This window comes from Pyrus communis, chromosome 8 (assembly GCF_963583255.1).
Source record: "Pyrus communis chromosome 8, drPyrComm1.1, whole genome shotgun sequence".
Lineage (NCBI taxonomy): Eukaryota > Viridiplantae > Streptophyta > Magnoliopsida > Rosales > Rosaceae > Pyrus > Pyrus communis.
Genome location: NC_084810.1, coordinates 12515341 through 12537107, shown reverse-complemented (window position 1 = coordinate 12537107; position 21767 = coordinate 12515341). Strand labels below are relative to the sequence as shown.

At 36.9% G+C, this 21767-nt stretch overlaps 1 protein-coding gene across 1 annotated transcript; it reads right to left on the bottom strand.

Moving 5' to 3' along the window:
• Positions 1–179: 179 nt before the first annotated feature.
• LOC137741737 (ubiquitin C-terminal hydrolase 12-like) lies at positions 180–20280 on the bottom strand. The gene is made up of 32 exons (XM_068481453.1): positions 20076–20280; positions 19695–19764; positions 19240–19390; positions 18989–19146; positions 18088–18353; positions 17787–18005; positions 17594–17702; positions 17402–17517; positions 15294–15392; positions 14495–14604; positions 12985–13059; positions 12074–12152; positions 11833–11979; positions 11389–11469; positions 11163–11282; positions 5932–6054; positions 5160–5237; positions 4960–5048; positions 4755–4863; positions 4312–4380; positions 4129–4236; positions 3505–3560; positions 3189–3366; positions 3014–3115; positions 2864–2935; positions 2598–2663; positions 1891–1956; positions 1683–1769; positions 1438–1554; positions 1224–1298; positions 988–1074; positions 180–825 (listed from the first exon to the last, which is right to left on the bottom strand). The coding sequence occupies exons 1-32, from the start codon at positions 20103–20105 to the stop codon at positions 784–786; spliced, it is 3354 nt and encodes a 1117-aa protein (XP_068337554.1). The 5' UTR covers positions 20106–20280; the 3' UTR covers positions 180–783.
• Between the last annotated feature and the right edge of the window lie 1487 nt (positions 20281–21767).

The window sequence follows — 21767 nt, the reverse complement described above, 5'->3', positions numbered from 1 at the left end:
TTTTATTGTAATAGTTGGACCACCAGTAAGGGATTAATTACACAAACATCCCTAAGGTTTTTTAAGTTTTCACAAAACTCCCACGTCCCTTCCTCTCTCCACCTCTCTTTTGAGTGTCTTTTTTCCAACTAACAAGAATGTTATGCAGAGATTAGGTATACAAAGGCTTCTATCCAATCTATTCCCATATGGATTTGGTATACAAGAATGTTATGCGGAGATTAGCAAAGAGATGGTGATGACAAATTGACAAAGAGAGAATTTACCAATTCAATAACAGAAAAGAGCATATGTACTGTACTGCCCTCAATTCAATAGCAGCGCCTGGCAAATCTCTTTTACAAAAGTTTAGAAACATGTTTGGGAACTGACTAATCAACCAATGCGCCACCCCGTCCATCTCGGTATCTAAACCGACCAGAAACGCGAAGCAAAACATGCAAAAAATGGCTGACTGACACCAAACTATACCTCTATACGTTCACTAGTTCCAAAAATCTTGTTTACTTACTGTCAAACATTGATCTGATGATGGAAGTCCATTCACACGTCACCCAACGACGAAGCACCTCTGTCTAAAACTGTAGTTGAGTTCAAGAGGGGATTTTTCTTGAAGACACAAATTCGACTACCAAACGTTGCCAGACACCTTTTCAAAATTTAATATCACTGGATGGCTGCACAATCACTTTTCACCAATTCCCACTTTCACAGCCACACGATGTGAAGAATTTGCCCAACGCATCTCTGGAACGACAAAAAGCTCAATCATCCAACTACTTCCTAGTTGTAAATTTTTACTGGCTTTTCAAATGTATGACGATTCTGCAAAACACAAATTGTAAAAGTGGCAGAGTGATGTCAACATACAAGCCTATCCACAAATATATTTGAGCAAAAATATAATCTAGAAGTTTCAATGCCATCCTTGTTTTTAAAGAAAAATGGACACATGGAAGACGACCAAAACAGAAATATGCAACTCACCTGATTAGCTGCATAAGATCTTTTAGGAGCACTGTCAGAGTGCTCCAGCCCAAGATATTGCTCCCAAGCACCATAGACATCTCTTCTCTATATAGGATGGCAGATGAAAAACAAAACAATGGAAATAAAATCTTAGATTAGAAACATACTACGAAAGTAATAATGTAAACTTCTATTTCTAAAGATTTCCATATCTATAGTAAAATGTTTATTGATTTGCAATTTCTAATTCACACCTGAAACCGACTAGACACAATGTCCGAGTCCTGAAGATATTCTGGGCGACCTAGGGAAATAAATGCAAACTTCCACTGGCAAAGGGAAAAAAACGTGATGTTTCATCAGTAGAAAACAAAAATCCCATTTCATCATTTAAAACTTATGAGAATGTCTATCTTTCTAACAAAATTATAAAAGTGAATATGATGATAATGAGAACTTAGGTTGCACCTTAGCGAACTCCTCATCTGCAACCTGTAATTTCTTTTGTACTCGAGCTTTAATTTCAGCCAAAGTTTCACCTTCATGTATGACCAAGAAAAAAGGTTCCCCAAAGTTTTGAATTTGCTAGGAAAGAAAGGGAAAATTTGAGCATATAAGATACACAACATCATATGATATTCATTTTTGAAAGGCAAGCATACATCTGGAAGGCGAAAAATAGCAGAACTGTGAAACTAAATAGTTGCAACTACCATTTGGTTTTGAGCTGTGTCTTTAGTGAAATGGTATACATGAATTACACGATCATTAGGACCAAGATTTTTCTCTTCCTCAGGAACCTATGAATTGAAAGGATACAAAAAAACATCAATTAGACACTCATAACATAAAAAATGCAACCAATAGCTAGAATTAAGACCTCTTAGAGCATAAGCATGAGAGAGAGAGAGAGAGAGAGACCTCTTCAGCTCGTAATGTCCAGTATTGATCATTTATGTTCTCAATCTTTTCACTGCGAGGAAAAACCTGCAGATATTTTACAGCAAGATTGATTAGTAGCAATAACAATAAAAATCAACTTTGTATTTATAGGCATTCTAACGGCCATAGAAAATGGAAAAATGGATAAAAAGCCCCAAATGTAAATAATCCCATTCTTCCAACCAGTTATATCAACATTTGATTGAGAAAAGAACTAGAAAAAAGGAAAGGTAGATCTCAGAGAACCACGGAAAGCCCAAAAGGTAATTAACAGAATAGTGTCATGCCACACAAAAACGGCCTACGTTTTTGTGGTGGACTCATGCTTCATTTTACTCACGCTTGGATTTTATGTCCTCACCTTACCTGTAAGGCTTGATAAATATAAATTTTGATAAAAAGCTATGCCTATCGCAGAATTCACGATGTTGTACATTTGACATGCACAGATATAGAAAACAAGCCAATTAACACTTAGCTCACACAGCAGGACATAGAAAACATTACTTTCAAAGTGTGTTCTTACAAACTGTATACAAATAAAACCCTATTTTTGCGATGGTATTGTATAATTTACTTTAGAAAGAATCCGTTAATCAGACCAATACCTATCAATTTTTTCTTTCATATATCTACTTCACAGGTATGGTAGTCAGAGCATTTTTGTTGGAAGATGAAGCTCATACCTTGTAAATCTTGTGATAGAAAACTTCAAGCAACCTAAGTTCTGCATCCGGATGAGACAATTCAACCTGTTCCAAGATGGGATACACCCAGTTAGAGCCATAAACTCAGGGTATTAAACTAAGTAAATAAATGATTAAAGTAAACCATTAACAAGATCAACAAAAAAGTGGGCCAAAAAACAAAAAGTTCTACACACTACTAGTAAATAGTTAGTTTCAATTGGCTGGATAGGATGATAGTGACAATAACAAGCCAAAAATGTCACCTTAGTTTTAAGATCATTAATTACATCCCCAACAGTGCTCTGTTTTGGCAATCTTATGGTGTGAATGACCACCTGGTAAAAGACAGATATATCAGAAAATAATTAAAACTAACAAACCATAACTTTGTACGAACTTGTAGGTGTACTCACTTCTTCCTTAGTAGCATGATGGAATGCGACTTTCAGAGTTTTCAAACCTTGTAATTCAGGCAGAGGGATGTCCAACACTTCATAGTACAATATATCTGAAGTCTGTCATAGATTGTTGTAAGAGTTTTGTTCTAGGTATTAAAATAAATATCCCCTAGGGATGTGGAATTATTACCTGATTGTAGTGGACCAGCATATCAGTCAAGTGGTCAACCCCACGATACTTAATTGGCTGGGGTTTGGGTTGTTGTGAGTAACAGTTGTGCGGTGTAAGCCTAAGTTTGGATGGATCATCCAAACCAAGTTGTTGAGCTACTCGTTCCACAACATCATCATAGGTATGGAGTTTTGACCTTAAAATCAATAAGACAACCCGTGAGATTGTAATGACAAACTCACTTTTAGATCATATACAGGACAGTTAATGAACACAAATGCATTGGTATTGTAAATAATGTAGATAAACTTTAACCAACAATAATGTAGCTTACAGTTCTAGGGAGAAATCCTCTTCTTTGGGTTTCTCAAGGGATCGGAAGTGAACAACCTGTGACATACAGATGATAAAGACTTAGCCAAACCAAGGTACCTTTTTTTATGAGAAACAATTTTATTAAAATACACAATACTTACCTCCTGAACTCACAGAATTGTGACAATGAGAATATATCACCAACACAGGCATACATAATAGATATATAGGATACATTATCTGAAATAATGCTCCTCAAAAATATTTATAGTGAAATAACTAGATATTCAGACACAATAGTCATGAGAGAACATGGTCTAGTAATCTACAGTATAAAAGTCTACCCAGAAATTAGAAAACATGACTATTCCATCTTATTATACATGATGATGGGACATCACCCACAGTGCACCACAGTTAACTTCTTATATGGGTGGGCGAAACAAATCAATCATCCAGAAAACAAGCATGTATTTTAAATCCTTTTTCTAGTAACAGGACCAGCATGAGATCAAGCTTCAGTAAGAGTCTCACAGCCATACCAAAAGTCTGTTCTCATATGACTACCAATTCAAATAAAGCACCAAAGGAATAGTAGTTTCCAAATTCCAACACATTAAGTATAAGTTTCAGGAAGTCTTACTTGACGGTTGTGCACATATTCCAGAAAAGATGGGACATCATCATAGTGGAGATGTTCACCTTCAAATGAAGTTGACTTCTGAAAGCATACAATGTCTCCATCCTCAAGCTGCATACAATGACAAAAAGTTCAAATATTGACGAGCAAAAGTACTAATGAACACTGATAATATTTAGAAAATACCTGGCAGGCACGAAATGTGAACTTCTTATCGATGGGTTCACACATGACATTGGGCTCAAACTTAATTTCCTGGGAATCAGATCATCGGTAAGAAACCATGGTTGACAACTAAAGAAAGAATCAAAATAAATCAACCGCCACATAAATAATTAGTAAATAACAGAGACCAGTAATCAGGCAGCTCTACACCAGACAAACTCAACTTATGGCTCATGAACCTTGGATTCAATCGGTAAAGGCACAAGGTTTTGGGTACTTGTTTATAGATGAGACAAACAAATCAAACTTCTTCAACCAGTCATGGTTACTGTCGTGAACTGACTATTGTGCCATCCTTAGCTAAATTGCTAGTTTCATTGTCATAAGGACATATACCATGTAGTTCTAGAAGTTGCCTACAGAATGACACAAGGAGCTGAGACAGGATGTGATTGCATACAAACCTCATACAGGTCAATCTCTTCCTCGGGAGCATAGCCAGCCATTTCATTTAATTTTGACAAGATTTCAGCTGCCTTACCAGTACTCTTCACGAAAAGTCTTCCAACATATCTGACATTATGGAGAAAATAAGCAAAAAACATAAAACTTCATCTTCTTCCGTAACTTATTGAGTAAGAGTAACCCAAATATGCCAAATTAATGTACCGTAATTCTTCTTTTTCTGGATCATAAAGCTTAAAGAAAAGCAGGATATCATCCTTTGTCTTGTCAGGTGGAGCAATAGGGTGTAAATCCTGAATAAAAATGCAGAAAATCTGGGTAAATGCTACAAAGAACATTCCATACAAGAATGACACAATCTTTAGTAGTAAAGTACACAATCTTTAGTAGTAAAGTACAATTACCAGCCCAAGCTCTACTTCTAAGAATAACTTTAGTTCTGCATTATGAACCTTGTTCGATACCTCCCTCAACTGTCCAACCTACAATGCAATGAAAGAAAGACTGATGTAAAAAGCACTTTTCTGGACTATGTTTGATGATGTAAAAAGCAAAGTTAAGTCATCCATGTGGCCTTTATTACTCTACTGTACACATCAGCTACTTCCAGAAAATGTTTTTATTTAAAAATACAAAAGCAAAAAACTCTTTACTTGATGCTATAGAATGAATATTTCTGAGTCTTTCCAAAAAATAAAAAACTAATTTTCTTCAAAATTGTAATTTTCCATGGAAAACCTTTCCCAACCAAGACATACTAATTGTTCAACCATTTTTATTGAAACAATGTGGAGCAATTCTCATTGAAACAATGTGGCCTAAAAAAATCAAATAATCTCGGCCAGGCTTCACTACCAGTCAACCATGTGTAACAATAAGTATACATAGTGCACAAATATGGAATTAAGGCTTCTATACATTAACAAATATAATAAGGCATCCGATGTAATGCAACATGAAAGAACTGCTTCAACAACCACAAGTCAGACAGAAACTATAGCTCTTTTAAAAAACGCACTCTAAAAAGCATTAGCTTGTACATGCAAGCATCATCAAGAGCATGGTAGGCATCAAATGGATATGGAGATGAATTTCATCTGTCCCACAAACATTGAAGAAAAAGAAGAAAAAACTATACTTATAAACATAAAAATAGTAGCAGCACAAGATAAGTACAGATTGTGTTTCCTCCATAGGCGTTAATGGACGGTTAGGACGATATGTATGGTTTTGACGCTTTGCCCACAGCCAAAAACGCTGAAAATGCACTGGTATGCCAAACTCTTTCGCAACCTCCTCCTGAATGAAGCATTATGGAAAGCAATTAAGAATCGCAGCAAGGAAACACAGTCCATGTTATTGGAAGCAGCACATCACCACTAAAAAGAAAACACAAGATTGGAAGTGAAGACAGTGATACATATTCGGAATTTGGAGGAGGTACCTAGTTATCAATCATCTCTTATACAAATCTTTTTGGGAGCAGCTTTTATATATATATATATATATATAAAATAAATTAAATAAATTTCAGAATGGATATACTATATACCTTGAAGTCCACTTAGAATACTATGCAAAAGGCATAAATCCCTTGGAATGTTTCATTGAAATTTTGATTCATCTGCTAGCAAAACTTTTCACTGAGCTAGCAGCCAGTTCACCGACAAGTTTTCCGAACCTACAATCCATGTAACAAAAAAGCTACCTACAAAACTGCAAAGGAGCCCTAGCTGCCATTTTCATAAACTTATACCTTTGATTTTTAAATCTCAACAGGAAACCAGAAATTTAATAAAATGGGGATACAAATTGAGCAATCATAGTCACAGAAATTTAAAAACAGCTGAGCACCTTACTCTCAAAACAGAGTAACAACAACAACAACAAAGCCTTTTCCCACTAAGTGGGGTCGGCTATATGAATCCTAGAACGCCATTGCACTTGGTTGTGTGTCATGTTCTCCGTTTGATCCAAGTACTCTTAAGTCTTTTCTTAGAGTCTCTTCCAAAGTTTTCCTAGGTCTTCCTCTACCCCTTCGGCTCTGGACCTCTGTCCCGTAGTCGCATCTTCTAACCGGAGCGTCAGTAGGCCTTCTTTGCACATGTCCAAACCACCGTAACTGATTTTCTCTCATCTTTCCTTCAATTTTGGCTACTCCTACTTTACCTTGGATATCCTCATTCCTAATCTTATCCTTTCTCCTGTGCCCACACATCTAACGAAGCATCCTCATCTCTGCTACACCCATTTTATGTAAGTGTTGATGCTTCACTGCCCAACATTCCGTGCCATACAGCATCGCTGGCCTTATTGCCGTCCTATAAAAATTTTCCTTGAGCTTCAGTGGCATACGGCGATCACACAACACGCTGGATGCACTCCTCCACTTCATCCATCCAGCTTGTATTCTATGGTTGAGGTCTCCATCTAATTCTCCGTTCTTTTGCAAGATAGATCCTAGGTAGCGAAAGCGGTCGCTCTTTGGTACTTCCTGATCTCCGATCCTCACCCCTAATTCATTTTGACCTCCACTTGCACTAAAATTGCACTCCATATATTCTGTCTTTGATTGGCTTAGGCGAAGACCTTTAGATTCCAAAACTTCTCCCAAAAGGTTCAGCTTCGCATTTACCCCTTCCTGAGTTTCATCTATCAACACTATATCGTCTACGAAAAGCATACACCAAGGAATATCAACCTAAATATGTCCCGTTAACTCATCCATTACCAATGCAAAAAGGTAAGGACTTAAGGATGAGCCTTGATGTAACCTTACAGTTATGGGGAAGCTTTCGTTTTGTCCTTCATGAGTTCTTACGGCAGTCTTTGCTCCATCTTACATATCCTTTATAGCTTGGATATATGCCACTCGTACTCCTTTCTTCTCTAAAATCCTCCAAAGGATGTCTCTTGTGACCCTATCATACGCTTTTTCCAAATCTATAAAGACCATGTGTAAATCCTTTTTCCTATCTATATCTTTCCATCAATCTTCGTAAGAGATAGATTGCCTCCATGGTTGAGCGCCCTAGGATGAACCCGAATTGGTTGTCTGAAACCCGTATCTCTTGCCTCAATCTATGTTCAATGACTCTATCCTAGAGCTTCATTGTATGACTCATTAGCTTAATATCCCTATAGTTCATGCAATTTTGTACGTCGCCCTTATTCTTGTAGATAGGCACCAAAGTGCTCTTTCGCCACGCATTTGGCATCTTCTTCGTTTTCAAAATCCTATTGAAAAGGTCTGTGAGCCATGCTATACCCGTCTCTCTCAAGACTTTCCACACTTCGATCTGTATATCATCTGGGCCCACTGCTTTTCTATGCTTCATCTTTTTCAAAGCTACAACCACTTCTTCCTTCCTGATTCGGCAGTAAAAGGAGTAGTTTCTACACTCTTCTGAGTTACTCAACTCCCCCAAAGAAGTACTCCTTTCATGTCCTTCATTGAAAAGATTATGAAAATAACCTCTCCATCTGTCTTTGACCGTGTTCTCTATAGCAACAACCTTTCCATCCTCATCCTTGATGCACCTCACTTGGTTTAGGTCCCTTGTCTTCTTTTCCCTTGCTCTAGCTAGTTTATAGATATCCAACTCTCCTTCTTTGGTATCTAGTCGCTTATACATATCATCATAAGCCGCTAGCTTAGCTTCTCTCACAGCTTTCTTCGCCTCCTGCTTCGCTATTCTATACCTTTCACCATTTTCATCGGTCCTATCCTTGTATAAGGCTTTACAACATTCCTTCTTAGCCTTCACCTTTGTTTGTACCTCCTCATTCCACCACCAAGATTGCTTTTGGTGTGGAGCAAAGCCCTTGGACTCTCCTAATACCTCTTTTGCTACTTTTCAGATACAACTAGCCATGGAATCCCACCTTTGGCTAGCTTCGCCCCCTCTATCCCACACGCATTGGGTGATTACTTTCTCTTTGAAAATGGCTTGTTTTTCTCCTTTTAGATTCTACCATCTAGTCCTTGGGCACTTCCAAGTCTTGTTCCTTTTTCTCTCTCTTTTGATATGCACATCCATCACCAACAAGTGATGTTGATTAGCCAACCTCTCTCCTAGTATAACTTTGCAATCCTTACAAGTTATACGACCCCCTTTCCTCAGAAGAAAATCTATTTGTGTTTTTGACTATCCACTCTTGTAGGTGATCACATGTTCTTCTCTCTTCTTAAAGAAGGTGTTGGCTAAGAGGAGATCGTATGCCATTGCAAAATCCAAGATGGCTACCCCATCCTCGTTTCTCTCCCCAAAACCATGGCCACCATGAAAACCTCCATAGTTACCTGTGTCCTTGCCCACGTGTCCATTTAAATCTCCTCCTATAAATACCTTCTCCATCTGGGCAATTCCTTGCACCAAGTCTCCAAGATCTTCCCAAAATTTCTCCTTCAAACTCGTATCCAACCCTACTTGACGTGCGTATGCACTAATCACATTGATGAGTTCTTGTCCTATTACAATCTTGATTGCCATAATTCTATCTCCTACCCTCTTGACATCTACAACATCTTGTGTCAAGGTCTTGTCCACGATGATGCCAACACAGTTTCTCATTCTATTTGTGCCCACTCTCAAAACAAAGTATGCCCAGAAAACCCAGACGAGCATACATACCATTCAAGCCTAATTTGGCACATCCCAGATGAGTCCATCGTATTAGGAATATTTGCGATAAAGTTAGAGGTACTTTAGTTACCTACGGTTTCCCTTAGGTTTTCTCCTGGACTCTTGTTATTTCATATTATTTAGTTTGGCGTATTTTAGTACTTTTGTTACCCTAGGGTTTTCTTAGGTTTAGGTTCTATAAGTTTCCAACTGTAATCCCTTAGAGAGGATTTTGGAAGATTGAATAAATTTACAGCTCTATAATTTCCTTCCAATATTTCATGGGTGCTACCGGTCACCACATGCAACCGGTGTTTGGACTGCTGGATTTGTGTTCAACAAAATTAAGCGTGGATCAAATCTGGCGGTCCAAACCATGATGCACTTAGTCACCGGTTGCGCGGAAGGAAAATCGGTTTGCTTCTATCAGGATTGTGTGTTGCAACCTAAACCTAACCCTACATACAAAGCCACTGAGAGTGATTCTTACAAATTTAGGCCCCCCACCATATGTTTAACAATTACTCAATGGCATCAAATTTAAGCCACTGGGAGGAAAAATATAAATAGCCATATCTCACCATGAAACTTGATCAAAATCATACAAAAAAGAAAGAAAAAAAAACAAAACAAGGACCTGCCGTCCCTAATCCATGGTAGAAACAAATAGAACATATCTTTTGGTATACCTATAAATGTCATCCAGTGCTCAAAAGCATCACATGATTATCAATTGAATGAACGCCAAATTTAATCATACATTTGTTCTCTATATATAACTTCACTTGCCAGTTGCCATAATATTGTCATGTTTACTACTTTTCTAATTCCCTATAGTGCAGACCCTCAATAATATACACACATATATACATATACATACATACTATATATCTATATATATAGAGTTAGGATCCGGATAGTGGAGACGCATTTGACACACATTTTGACACACGTGTTTGTGGGGCCCACTACATAATGTATTTAAACAATCCAAACGTCTATCTTTTATGTCTTACCTCAAAGATCATGTCTACCAAAATCACACAAATCCAAAACCGTATGACCGTTAGAATAAATTTAGTGTTTCTTGTAGAACTGTATTTTTTCATTTTCTTCATTACAAAGGAATGTCTTAATGGTTTTGGATTTGTCTAATTTTTTGAAAGGATGATCTATGAATGATGTACTAAAACATAGATGGTTTGGATCATTGAAGTACATTACAAGGTGGGCCCTACAAAATGGGCTTCAAAATGTGTGTTTAAAGCATGTGTCCCCAGATCCTAAACCATATATATATAATTATATATATATATATATATATATATATATTTATAAAATATATTCCTCTTTGTGTGTGTACTTCTGCTTGTGTAGAATGGTTACAGTTACTAAACCGTAACTATACAAATGAAAATATGATGACACAAACAGGTCAGTTAACTGTTATGAGACAATGTAAGAGGACTTGAAAGCATCTAGAGTTCTATCCTCTGCTTCTACCTTACATCCAACCTACAAAGGGGGGAAAAATAACTTATTTTCTTTAAGAAAAAAGGAGAACTATCGACAAGTAAAGCAATAACTCTAGCCCTTCGAGTTTTAATACACTAACTAATATCTTGCAAAACGAAAGAGGACATAAGCAACCATTACAGCCATAACGTATTTAGCAGACAATATGGATAGTTGGATGCCAGCGGGAGAAGAAAGTTTTTTTCTTATTGATAGAAGAAAAAAAAGGTTTAAAATCAGGTGCAACAAGCACCTTCTGAATTGTACCTTAAAAAGGTTAAAAGGAGTCTGCTTCTGAATACGAAAACTTCTAACTTTGTCATGATCCACAAGATCAAAATAAATATCCTTCCCAATTTGCTCCATGAGGTTCTCATCCCTGGCAACCTAGATGAATCATATACCTCTTAAGCATATTCAAACTAGAAACTTGTACAAATTGACCATTAAAGTCACTTGTTAATAAGGGAGACGTTAACAGCTAAACCCCAACCTTTATAATAGTATACAGGTGTGCCTCTGCCTTTTCTTTCTTCTTGTGCTCCTTTTCTTCTTGTTCTTTTTTTAACCTCTCCTGACACAAGTCAATGAATTTATTTAGAACTTATCTCCCGTAAGGCAAAAGTGTATTGTTTTCATTTGTATATAAGTAACTCATAAATTAAGCAAGTTTGTCTACAAAGCAGTTGATGTGCCAAATGTATGAAACAAACAAGCAAAGCATGACCTTATTTGTAACTCATTTATTTCTGATTCCAAGTTCAAGTAGAACTTTACTTGGATCATTATGGGAAATTGATCTCAAACAACAGGATAATTGAGATAAGCATTGTTCAGAGGTTCATTCAAATACATCGTCAAATGGAGAAGCCACACATCCAATTTCTTAAAAATGAATAAAATACCCTAAAACTTGGCCTTAAGAACAGGATCTCACCCTCAGATGTTCAGCAATGTCCTTTTCATCCACATTGCAGATTATTTTATCTCTGTCACTTTCCCGAATGTACACCAGCATGTATGCATTTGAATATTTTGTAAATTTGAAAGGAGTGTTATTAAACCCAGGGTTTGTCTGCGGTAACTGTAAAACAATAAGCAAATTATGAAAAAAAAAAAAAACTTAAAAAGTATAAACATCGATTCAATATTCGCAGGCAGAAAATGGAAAAGCATACCTCTTCCTCACCACCATACTGCTCCTCTAGTGCCCTCTTTATGTCTTCTTTTGTGACCCTCTCATCATCGAATTTATACCTGCGAACCACACTTAATAACATGTGAAATAAAGGGTGCTTGATTGAATATAGTAGCAACTTCAGTTCCTTGCTTTCCCAGCATTTCTCAAAATTCAATCAAATGTCTAGAATTAGCATAAAACTTGGGAAACAGAATTGGCACAGAAACATACCAACTGAGGTGCCTATTATGACCCAAGGCCTCAAAACATCCGTATGGCATGGTCATTTACTATGTTATCATTACCTTATTGTGGCACACTGAAAGTGAATGTGAGTGTGGTTGCTACTTATCGAGGAGATTGATAAGATGGTGGTATGCTTAGTTATAGTCATATATATAGATTGCTATATAAAAGTTACAACCACATCCATGTTCATATATATAGAGATAGACACTGCTAAACATCAAACTTTCACCCAGAAAGGTTGACAATACAACTGTAGTGAGTCATTAATTGCCTTAAGATTCAAAGAATTCACAGATAAGGTCCCTTTTGTATTAGATAAGCTTCCTTGTTTTTTTTTTTCCAGCTTTTCTAAAGTGGTCCACTTCCCAATTTTGAAATTTGGATTTCTACTGTATATAGGCAATGAAATTGTCTCTTCTGAAAAGACAAATGCGGAAAAGGGTCCTCCTGATGCTAGGAAAGAAGTTGATCAAATTTAAAACGTAAAGTATATAGGCGTATTTGTACATGTGTGCTTCTAGAAATTCTGGCTTCAAACAAACAAAATGAAACCCAAACTAGGGGGTTGATGCAGCAAGGTGATGAGAATCAATCATAAGTTTTCCAGACAAGCAAAACATGTGTGCACACTTGAGAGATGGATACAGAACTGTGACATACCACTGATCAGAAAGTGTTGGCCTGATAAAGGCATAATAGTGTCCACCGTGCACCCCACCACTATGCACCAAAACACTGTAAACAACCATAAAATGGGTAAGTACAATAGAAAAATTAACTACAAATCGAAACTAATTCTTTTATAGGGAGATCAAAACATAGTCATCCTGTGTCTAAGGGAGACATAAAAATGCCTTAGAGTGTATGTTTATTCCACAACAATAATTTTTTGTAGAGTAAATTGTAACAACGGTCCCTCAACTAAAAATCCATTACCATTGGTCCCTCAACTCATCAAAATGTGCAGGTATGGTCCCTCAACTAAAAATTCATTACCAATGGTTCCTCAACTTTAACCCAATTGGAGAAATGGTCCCTCAACTTTACCTCAATTGTAGCAATGCTCTTTCCAACATAACTCATTTTGACAAAATTTTGATGAAGTTGACTAAAAGGACCATAGCTACACGTTTTGATGAGTTGAGTGACCAATGGTAATGGATTTTTAGTTGAGGGACCATTGCTCCAATTTGATTAAAGTTGAGGTTACAATTTACTCCTTTTTTAAGAAAAAAACATTATAGGTGAACGAGCAGTACAAGACAGGGAAAATGCAAGAAGAAGAAGAAAATAGAATAGGAAAGCACACCACATATATAAAATGAAACGTGTACATACATATAACATCATAACAACTAAAGGTGAAGAAGAAGAAAATAGAATAGGAAAGCACACCACAGATATAAAATGAGACGTGTACATACATATAACATCATAACAACTAAAGGAACACAGCCACTTAGAGCATCTCCAATGGAAGATGCAAAATGCCTTGAAATTGACATTTACATTTTTGGGTTGGCTTGAAAACACTCCAATGGAGGGATGTCAAATATCCATATTCGCCAGAAGATATAAATAAAAATGTAAATTTACATCTTTTGGAGGTCGCCCAACCAATCAAATAGAGAACGATGAATGAAATTCCAAATTTTACATCCCTCCCATTGGAGTAAAACTAACATTTACACCTCCTGGAAATGTAAAATGAGATGTAAATGTGGGTTTTACATATCAAATTTGTATCTCTCTTAGTACTATGAATCACGTGGCTGGCGAGTTCGATACCAATTTATTTCCCCACAAACAATTTGCAACAAAAGTGAAATTCAGCACCACTATCAGATAGTAACATCGACCAAAATATCCTCACAGCAGAAATTTTGGCACCCTACCAAGATTCCTTAAACGACGAAAATATTTCTGTCCAGAAAAAGGAGATGCAACTAAAAGAGCAAAGGGGTTTCCTACAAAGCATGCATGAGGAATTTAGAATTCTTTCAACAACGAGCTACATAGAATCCTTCCCCAACTATATCAAGCACCAGTAAGTGAACCTCATAACTATTATTATCATATGAAAGGGATCACCAGAAAGCTTCCCTAAGAGATTTAACTAAACAAAGTGGTCTCCGATACATGACAAATAAGAATGATGCTGAAAATGTACCTGTGAAGTGTGTAAAGGTTGCGAACACTCCTATCAGCTTCAGGCGATAAATATTTTCCATTCTCTCGATCAAGGTCAAGTTGTAACGGGAACTCATAATGATCATTAATCTACACAATGAGACCATCAAGAACTATATTTAATGTCAAGTAAAGAAATGCAGTTTATTAGTCTTATGTAATCAAATGCTAATCACATCACTCCAATCTCATCTGGAATAAATTATGAATGGATCAAGTTATAAAGGCCCTATTCACTTAAAAGCTGTGAATAATTGAGAAACAATCACTATGGAAAACTGGATGGGAAAAATAATGGAACTCAAAGCTATATTTTCCGGTGACAAACCCATATATGACAGACCAGTCTAATAAACAGGTCATTCAAGTCAAATGTCTGATAATAGAACCATTAATGGCCAGATCACAGGACATGCAAATCATAAGGATATCTTTAATGCAAACACAACATGGGTCCTTACCCTTTTTTGTCTAAACTTTGATTAAAATTGGTTTAATTAACTGAAACTGAACTTTCAGTTAAATCTAAATTTACTCTCTTTTGTATTCTTTCCTCAGCATTCATACTGACCACAACTTATCAAGTAAATATACTCTGATTGCGAATAAATGGATCATTAAATACAAACAACAGTTTCCCATCTTCATTTTCAAACAATCATTTGGACACAATTGTGATGGACAAACTATAGTGAAATTCATGGTAACAAACTAATCATGCACAAATAACAGTCACAATGGCATGTTATATCAATTTTTTCCCCTTATTGAATTCCAACCTTCACCATTGTGTCCCGCATGAAGTCATACTCAAATCGTTTCAGTTGAAGTTGAAGCACAGGGGGGAAGTCAATGAACAGAACACCTTTCTTGGCATCCTGAAAAGATCCCACAACGTCCAAAATGATCATCCAACAAATATAAGCCAATAAAACAATAGTTTTTCTTATGACAGACAGCCAAAAACAAAATGCAACAAACTGAAGATATAATCACACTTGTGGCCGAAGCAAACCAACTATTAGATTTGGGACGTTACAATCCCTCCACAAAACAAAAGACAAAGGTAGATTTAGCATGGGAAAGAGAGAGGGGAACAATAAATAGGAGAGAGGTAGGCGACAGGAGGAAACCAAGGAAAAGAAAAAATTGAACGTAAATATTGATGCTTAAAACTACCAACCAAATCAATTATATAAGTTTTTACTTTCTAAGATAAGATCTGCTTTTACAACTTCTACTGAATTTACGCAGCAACTTGTTTGAAAAGACCGTCAGTTTCTTTTGAACACCCCTAATATCGTGTGCAACTAGGCTATTCAAACATTGTTCTGCATCATTATTCAAACATTTTGTTTTAAAAAGAACCAAACTTTCATTTCAGATTAAAACAATACAACAGAAAACGAGATCTCTCTAAATTACAAGACAGAGGCTTTCCAATTTGAAAAATAACAGAAAACGAGCTCTCTCTAAATTCCAAAGCTACATGCACTCACAAAGATGCCCAACAGCATGCCCTTTCCCATAAGCATTCCACCTCCTCACAATATCCACAAAATTTCTGCTTTTCCTATCTCCACGTACCACTGGAAAAAATTCACAGCACTAAACCCCTTTTCAAAGCTTTTCACATAGTAACTTATTAGACGACATTGGAATGGACCAGCATAACCCTGCCTCCTCAATTAACCAAGCCCACAAAGAAAAAGCCAAGGGACAGGGCAACAACATTCAAAGTTCCAAACTTTTCAGTAGAAGAAATGGAGCCGGGATATCCAATGTGTATTGAGTGACTTAGAAGAAAACGTTACGGAATGCTCCAACTTCCAAACTCTCCTATTTGCTTTATGAGGGACGAGGGAGACTGGTCCTACAGTTGACAACAGCGACAACTCTGCTTCTTGATCATTCAGATTCCTTTGAAACCTCCCAACTTTAAGGCGAAGCAAAGAACTGACACACATTCTTGGAATAGATATGAAATTGTGATTACCTGTACAGATGCAGATATAACGAACAAAACTCTGTACCCTCAATCCATCTGTCCTTCCCAAAACCTCACTTTAAACTATGTCCTTCAGAAAGATTTGTCGATGGGCATCAACTTGTATCTCTTGCCACGACCTTCAGATCCCAACCAAATCAGACAAACCATACTTCTGAATTTGTTTTATCCCCTTGCAGCTGAGAAGAACAATCCACTATTTTCTTCTTCTTTCTTTTTTCTTTCCCATAATAAAATAACTCATCATATTTCCAAAATCCTGAAGGTTTATGAACTTGGATTGTGTAGACTATATCCATTCCAGCATTCAGGAAATTAAGTTTAACAACTGCCAACCTATTTCTTCCCCTCCCTCAGTTGTAACACCTATTTTACCACGCCTCAATCTTATTCATCAATTTGAAGGGCCTGTGAAAGCCCAACCCTTGCGACTTTGCTTTTTATAATTTTCTTCTCTTGTTTGGGTTGAAAATGCCTTGCAAAAGCAATGGTTCGATAAGTTGAAGAAAAAAAAATAGCTAGTCACCATCTAATTTGCAATCATCTTTACCTTGACTGCCTCAAGTTAATTTGTCTCCACCCAAGATGTCAGGTTTATTTGTTTACATTGGGGCCAAAAGTGTCCTAAGACACAAAGCTAAAATTCGAAATAGAAAGGCACGGATGGCATTGCAAAAATAGCATCCTGCAATCTTGATCAATGCAAGGAGCAAGCAAAAGTGAGCTGCTCAGAAGCTTAGTCAACAGAAATAAGTTTAACGCTCCAAAGCAATGAATTATCTAAAATTTTCTCAAATTAGCAAGCAGATAAGTCCCACAGAATTTCATGCAAAATTGTCCAAATTATCTACACCCTGAAAATTTAATAGAGCTACCAACCTGTAATCCATACTGTTCAGCATGATACTTGTTATCACCCTCAAGACGTTCCACTTCAACATACTTATCAAAGGAAGCATAAACATCATGACAGCCTTTGACATCAAGTTGAAGATCTGCCAGGCACATATTAAAAAACGTTATGCAAAAGGAGCAAACATGGGAGAGCTCAAAACAGAAAAAACGAAGTACCATAAAATGATTCCCTTCTTGTAGATTTGTAGTCCACATTGATGCATTCAATGTAGTTCATATGGTGTCCTTCGAATAACTTCTGTATAGTTCCCTCTACAACAGTTCCCTGGTGTACTTTTCATTAAGTATCCAGAGCTTCCAATTCATAAGATTTTCAAATTCATCAAACTAAGTTTAGTTAGAATTTTACCTTCATTTTGTGCTCAAGTTTTTCACACAAAACTCTATTGAGTTCTTGCACATCATGCTGCATAAATGAATCATATGTGTCCCATCCAAAAGACTTTGTAAGCTCTTTGGTCGCCACACTATTGTCACTGTACTGGAGCTTGTAAAATAGACTCTGCAGAGCCAATGGTATGCTTTGCGATGGCAAATCATTCTCGGTTGTGGGCATATGGTAAACAGCCTGAAGTATATAATCCAAGAAATTGTCTTCCTCAGATCTCTAAACAAACAAGTTAGCATGAGGGAGAAGGGCGGCCGCTAACCTTTCTGAAATAAGGAATATGATACAGAGTCTGGAGAAGAGAGTTCATGTAGCACGTTGCTCCTTGGTTCTTAAGCCCCACATAACCTGCCTCCTTTTTTGAGTCATATGTCCAGTAATCTACAACCCTACGAACGAGAACCTCGGCTTCAACTATAAGTGTATCATTCACAAGATACCCTCTACTGGGATCGTAAAGTTCACTAAGAGGCATAAAGGATGTAAAACCCCAATCACTTTCTCGCGCATTGAACTGGTGCTGTGTGTCTGTACCACACAAATACAGTGAGTTGAAATTTATATGCACAACAACAAAGCCTTATCCCACAAAGTGGGGTCGGCTGAAGAATCCTAGAATGCCACTGCGCTTGGTTAGTTGAAATCTATATGCACATTTTTGTTTAATTCTGCAGGTTTCTGTCTGTAAGTATACCAAATGTCAGCACCAGCTTACGGAATCGGTAAAATTTTGGTTTTCGAAACAACTCCAAATAATACAAGCCTAAACATAACTATTGAATTTCTAGATCACATGAACTGAATTCACCAAGTTTAAGTACCAGAAGCAAACCAAAAGGCCAAACACATCTACATTCTGAATTTCCCTATTACATAATGCACTCCCTACAACCAAGTCCTCCACTGGATTCATTGGGCTCTGATACTTGTAATGAACCATGAACGATTTTCTTTCCTAGCAAATCTACTTATTTTCATCAACATAAGAAACCATTATTTGCAACATTCCTGATTTCCACATTTAAATGCACACACATTCTGATAGATAGAGAATCACACCCAACATCGTGGATTAAGTCCGGAAATTCTTATATTGCCAAATGCTCCAATCCAAAATTTAATGAGCAGTGGAAGATTAGAAGAATATATATCCAAGGAGTTACCTTTTCGTACTGAATACTTGTTATGAATTTGATTGATAACCCCCAAGCTAAACTGTGCATGTCTACTCCACCCATATGGCAAACTTGAAGAATCCGCAACATCCAAATACATAGACAAATGATCCACATTGTTTCCCTTAGGAAAAATAAGCACGCGCCTGCCAAAGCAAAGCAAAGAGGAACATGTCAAAGAGGAATGTATCACAGCACAGTGAAGATGTAAAAAAAAAAATAGAGAAGATGACCAGTACCATTTATAGCCGCCAACAACAAATACATCTGAATAATACTTCTTCGTATTCATCCTAGTAAAGTTGTCAACTCTCCATGTGAATCTTGATGATGGAGGATCCTCCACTGGCTGGTTCTCCACATTATTAGCAGTTTCAGGTTGTGCAACGACTAATATGCAAAGAAACAAAAATGAAACATAAATATGTTACAAAATTTTCATGCTGTTAGTTGTTGAACGTACAACTAAAATAACAGTACTGCAAGAAAACTAAAAACTAAACTCAAAGGATCTATTTCAGTATCCAACTGTGCAGAACATGTATATATGATCTTTTTCAATGGACACTGTATGAGAACTTCCGAAAGTTTGCTTTCAAAAGCAAAAAAAAATAACTTAGTGAAGACAACCGCTTGTCAGATACAAGTAACACTAAAATTACAGGGAATGGACATGCTGTACGGATCATAATACCTTCCATGGGTTGGTGATTGTTCTCGGGCAAATCCGAATGCGGGACAAGCATCTCCTCGTCCTCTGGTTGCTGAAACAAAAACACAAGGGTGACGAAGAATTCTGAGCATTTACCAAAAGCAAACCCTTATTACTATTTCCAACAAAACCCTAAATTTCAAACAGCAATGGAGAGAATCATAACCATATTACAGAAATTTGGAAACCAAAGCCCTAAACAACCCCAAATTTCAATTTTAGTTCTTGGGAAAAAAAAAAAACCAATAACAATAATCTTAGGAAATACATACAAATTTGAACCAAAAACCAAACCTCTGATATCGGCAAACACCAAACACATAGATGCATGTATACTTAGAGAGAGAGGAGAGAGAGTCATACATCAATAGGGGCAGGCGTCACGACTGTCATGGTTGAAAGAAGCTGCGGAATGAGATATGGAAATACCTCACAGAAAGGTACGAGAGAGAAAGTGAGAGAGGGAGAGGGAGAGGGAGAGGGAGAGTAAAGGCTTGCAGTAAGAGAAGTGCAAAATGGCGATCACCAGAAGCTAGTCGAGGAGGGAGAGAGTCTTTGCTCTTCTTTATATGTAGGTGTCGGGTAGTACAGTAAGAGAAAATTTTCTTTATATAGCAGTGGTATCATTCTATATTCTGAACATACTGAAATATCCTCGTGTTGGTAAATCAACCAACGCAAATTCTTTTACGCAGACTGGTCTTTGGGCGTAGATCGTTAGATCTGATCTTAACGGCTGGGAACAGAGCAATCAAAGCAAGCACAGGGTGAAAGCAGGTCTCTCCTCTCTCTACATTTACCCAACTTTTTATTAATGTCCGTTTCTCTCTCCTCTCTCTGTTCCTCTCTCTTTTTCCTTTCTCTCTGCTTCTCTCGATCCCTTTATTACAAACAGATCACAAACCACCATCTTCTATACGTCAAGTAAACCCTCCTAAAGAAATTCCTTGTCATTCCTTATCATCCATGATCTTTCGTCCCACGAGCAGAACCACCTGAAGAAATCTAAGCCCATCAAGCTCAAAATCTAAACTTTGGAGCACGAGACCAAAATGTGTTGAGCTCGAGCAACGCGAGGTCACGATCAGGGACAACTTCGAGGTACGCCACCTTTATAACATCGTCTTGTCATGGCACAATGTGAGGTCACGATCTGGGTTTCTTCAAGTGTCTATGGAATTTACGGTTTAAGATTGAACAACGGGTCATATCCAGTACTCCGAGAAACTGTTAGATGTGAGATCCACATGCAACTCTCCCTGCGTAAGTGATGGACTCTGTGTTCATTTAATGGTGTCTTGCCAAAGCCTTGAGCAGGCTTTTAGGCTTTTCTAAACGAATTGATTAGGCGTGCTACTATTGACCAAGATCAAATGGTTGATTGTTTTTTAGATGTTTGTAAAGATTATTTATTCACGGCACAAGTAAACTGAGCCTTTTATAAAGGATTGTGCCGTGGAAGGATTAAATTCATGTTAGGAATTTTTTATGCCTTGGTGACAAGGACTATATATTTTCTTTGTATTGGTGCCAAGAGAGAACCACAAACCATTCGGAAGTAGTCCAAGTCGGTTTGCAATTTCCTTTTTAAATGTAAAGACAAAAAGTAAAATAAAAAAAATAACAAGTAAAGGGCTGAATGTAAATAAACTTTATAGATTTACCAGATTATTCCTATACTAAAGCACAACACAAAATCACTGTTAACTGGCGAAAATGCCCTCCAAATACTTTGTTGGTTGGGTTTTTTTATTTGCTTTTCCACAGTGAAAAGGCGTTTATGCCCTTGCTTTTCACTTTTTTTGCCGAACGAATTCACTGGCAGAGCTTCCTCTGAGTTGAATCATTAAACTTTTAATAGGACTTCTTTTAGAGTTTTTGTAATTTTTTTTTTTAATTTCTGTCGTTGTTTTTGGTTTTTTTATTTTTTATTTTTATCACCTTATTTTAATATACAATTCATAGGAATGGATCATGGATGTTCCATTTCTATGCATTTGTATTGTTACAAATACAAATATCAAATAGTGCATTTGTTATATTTGGATTTTGGCT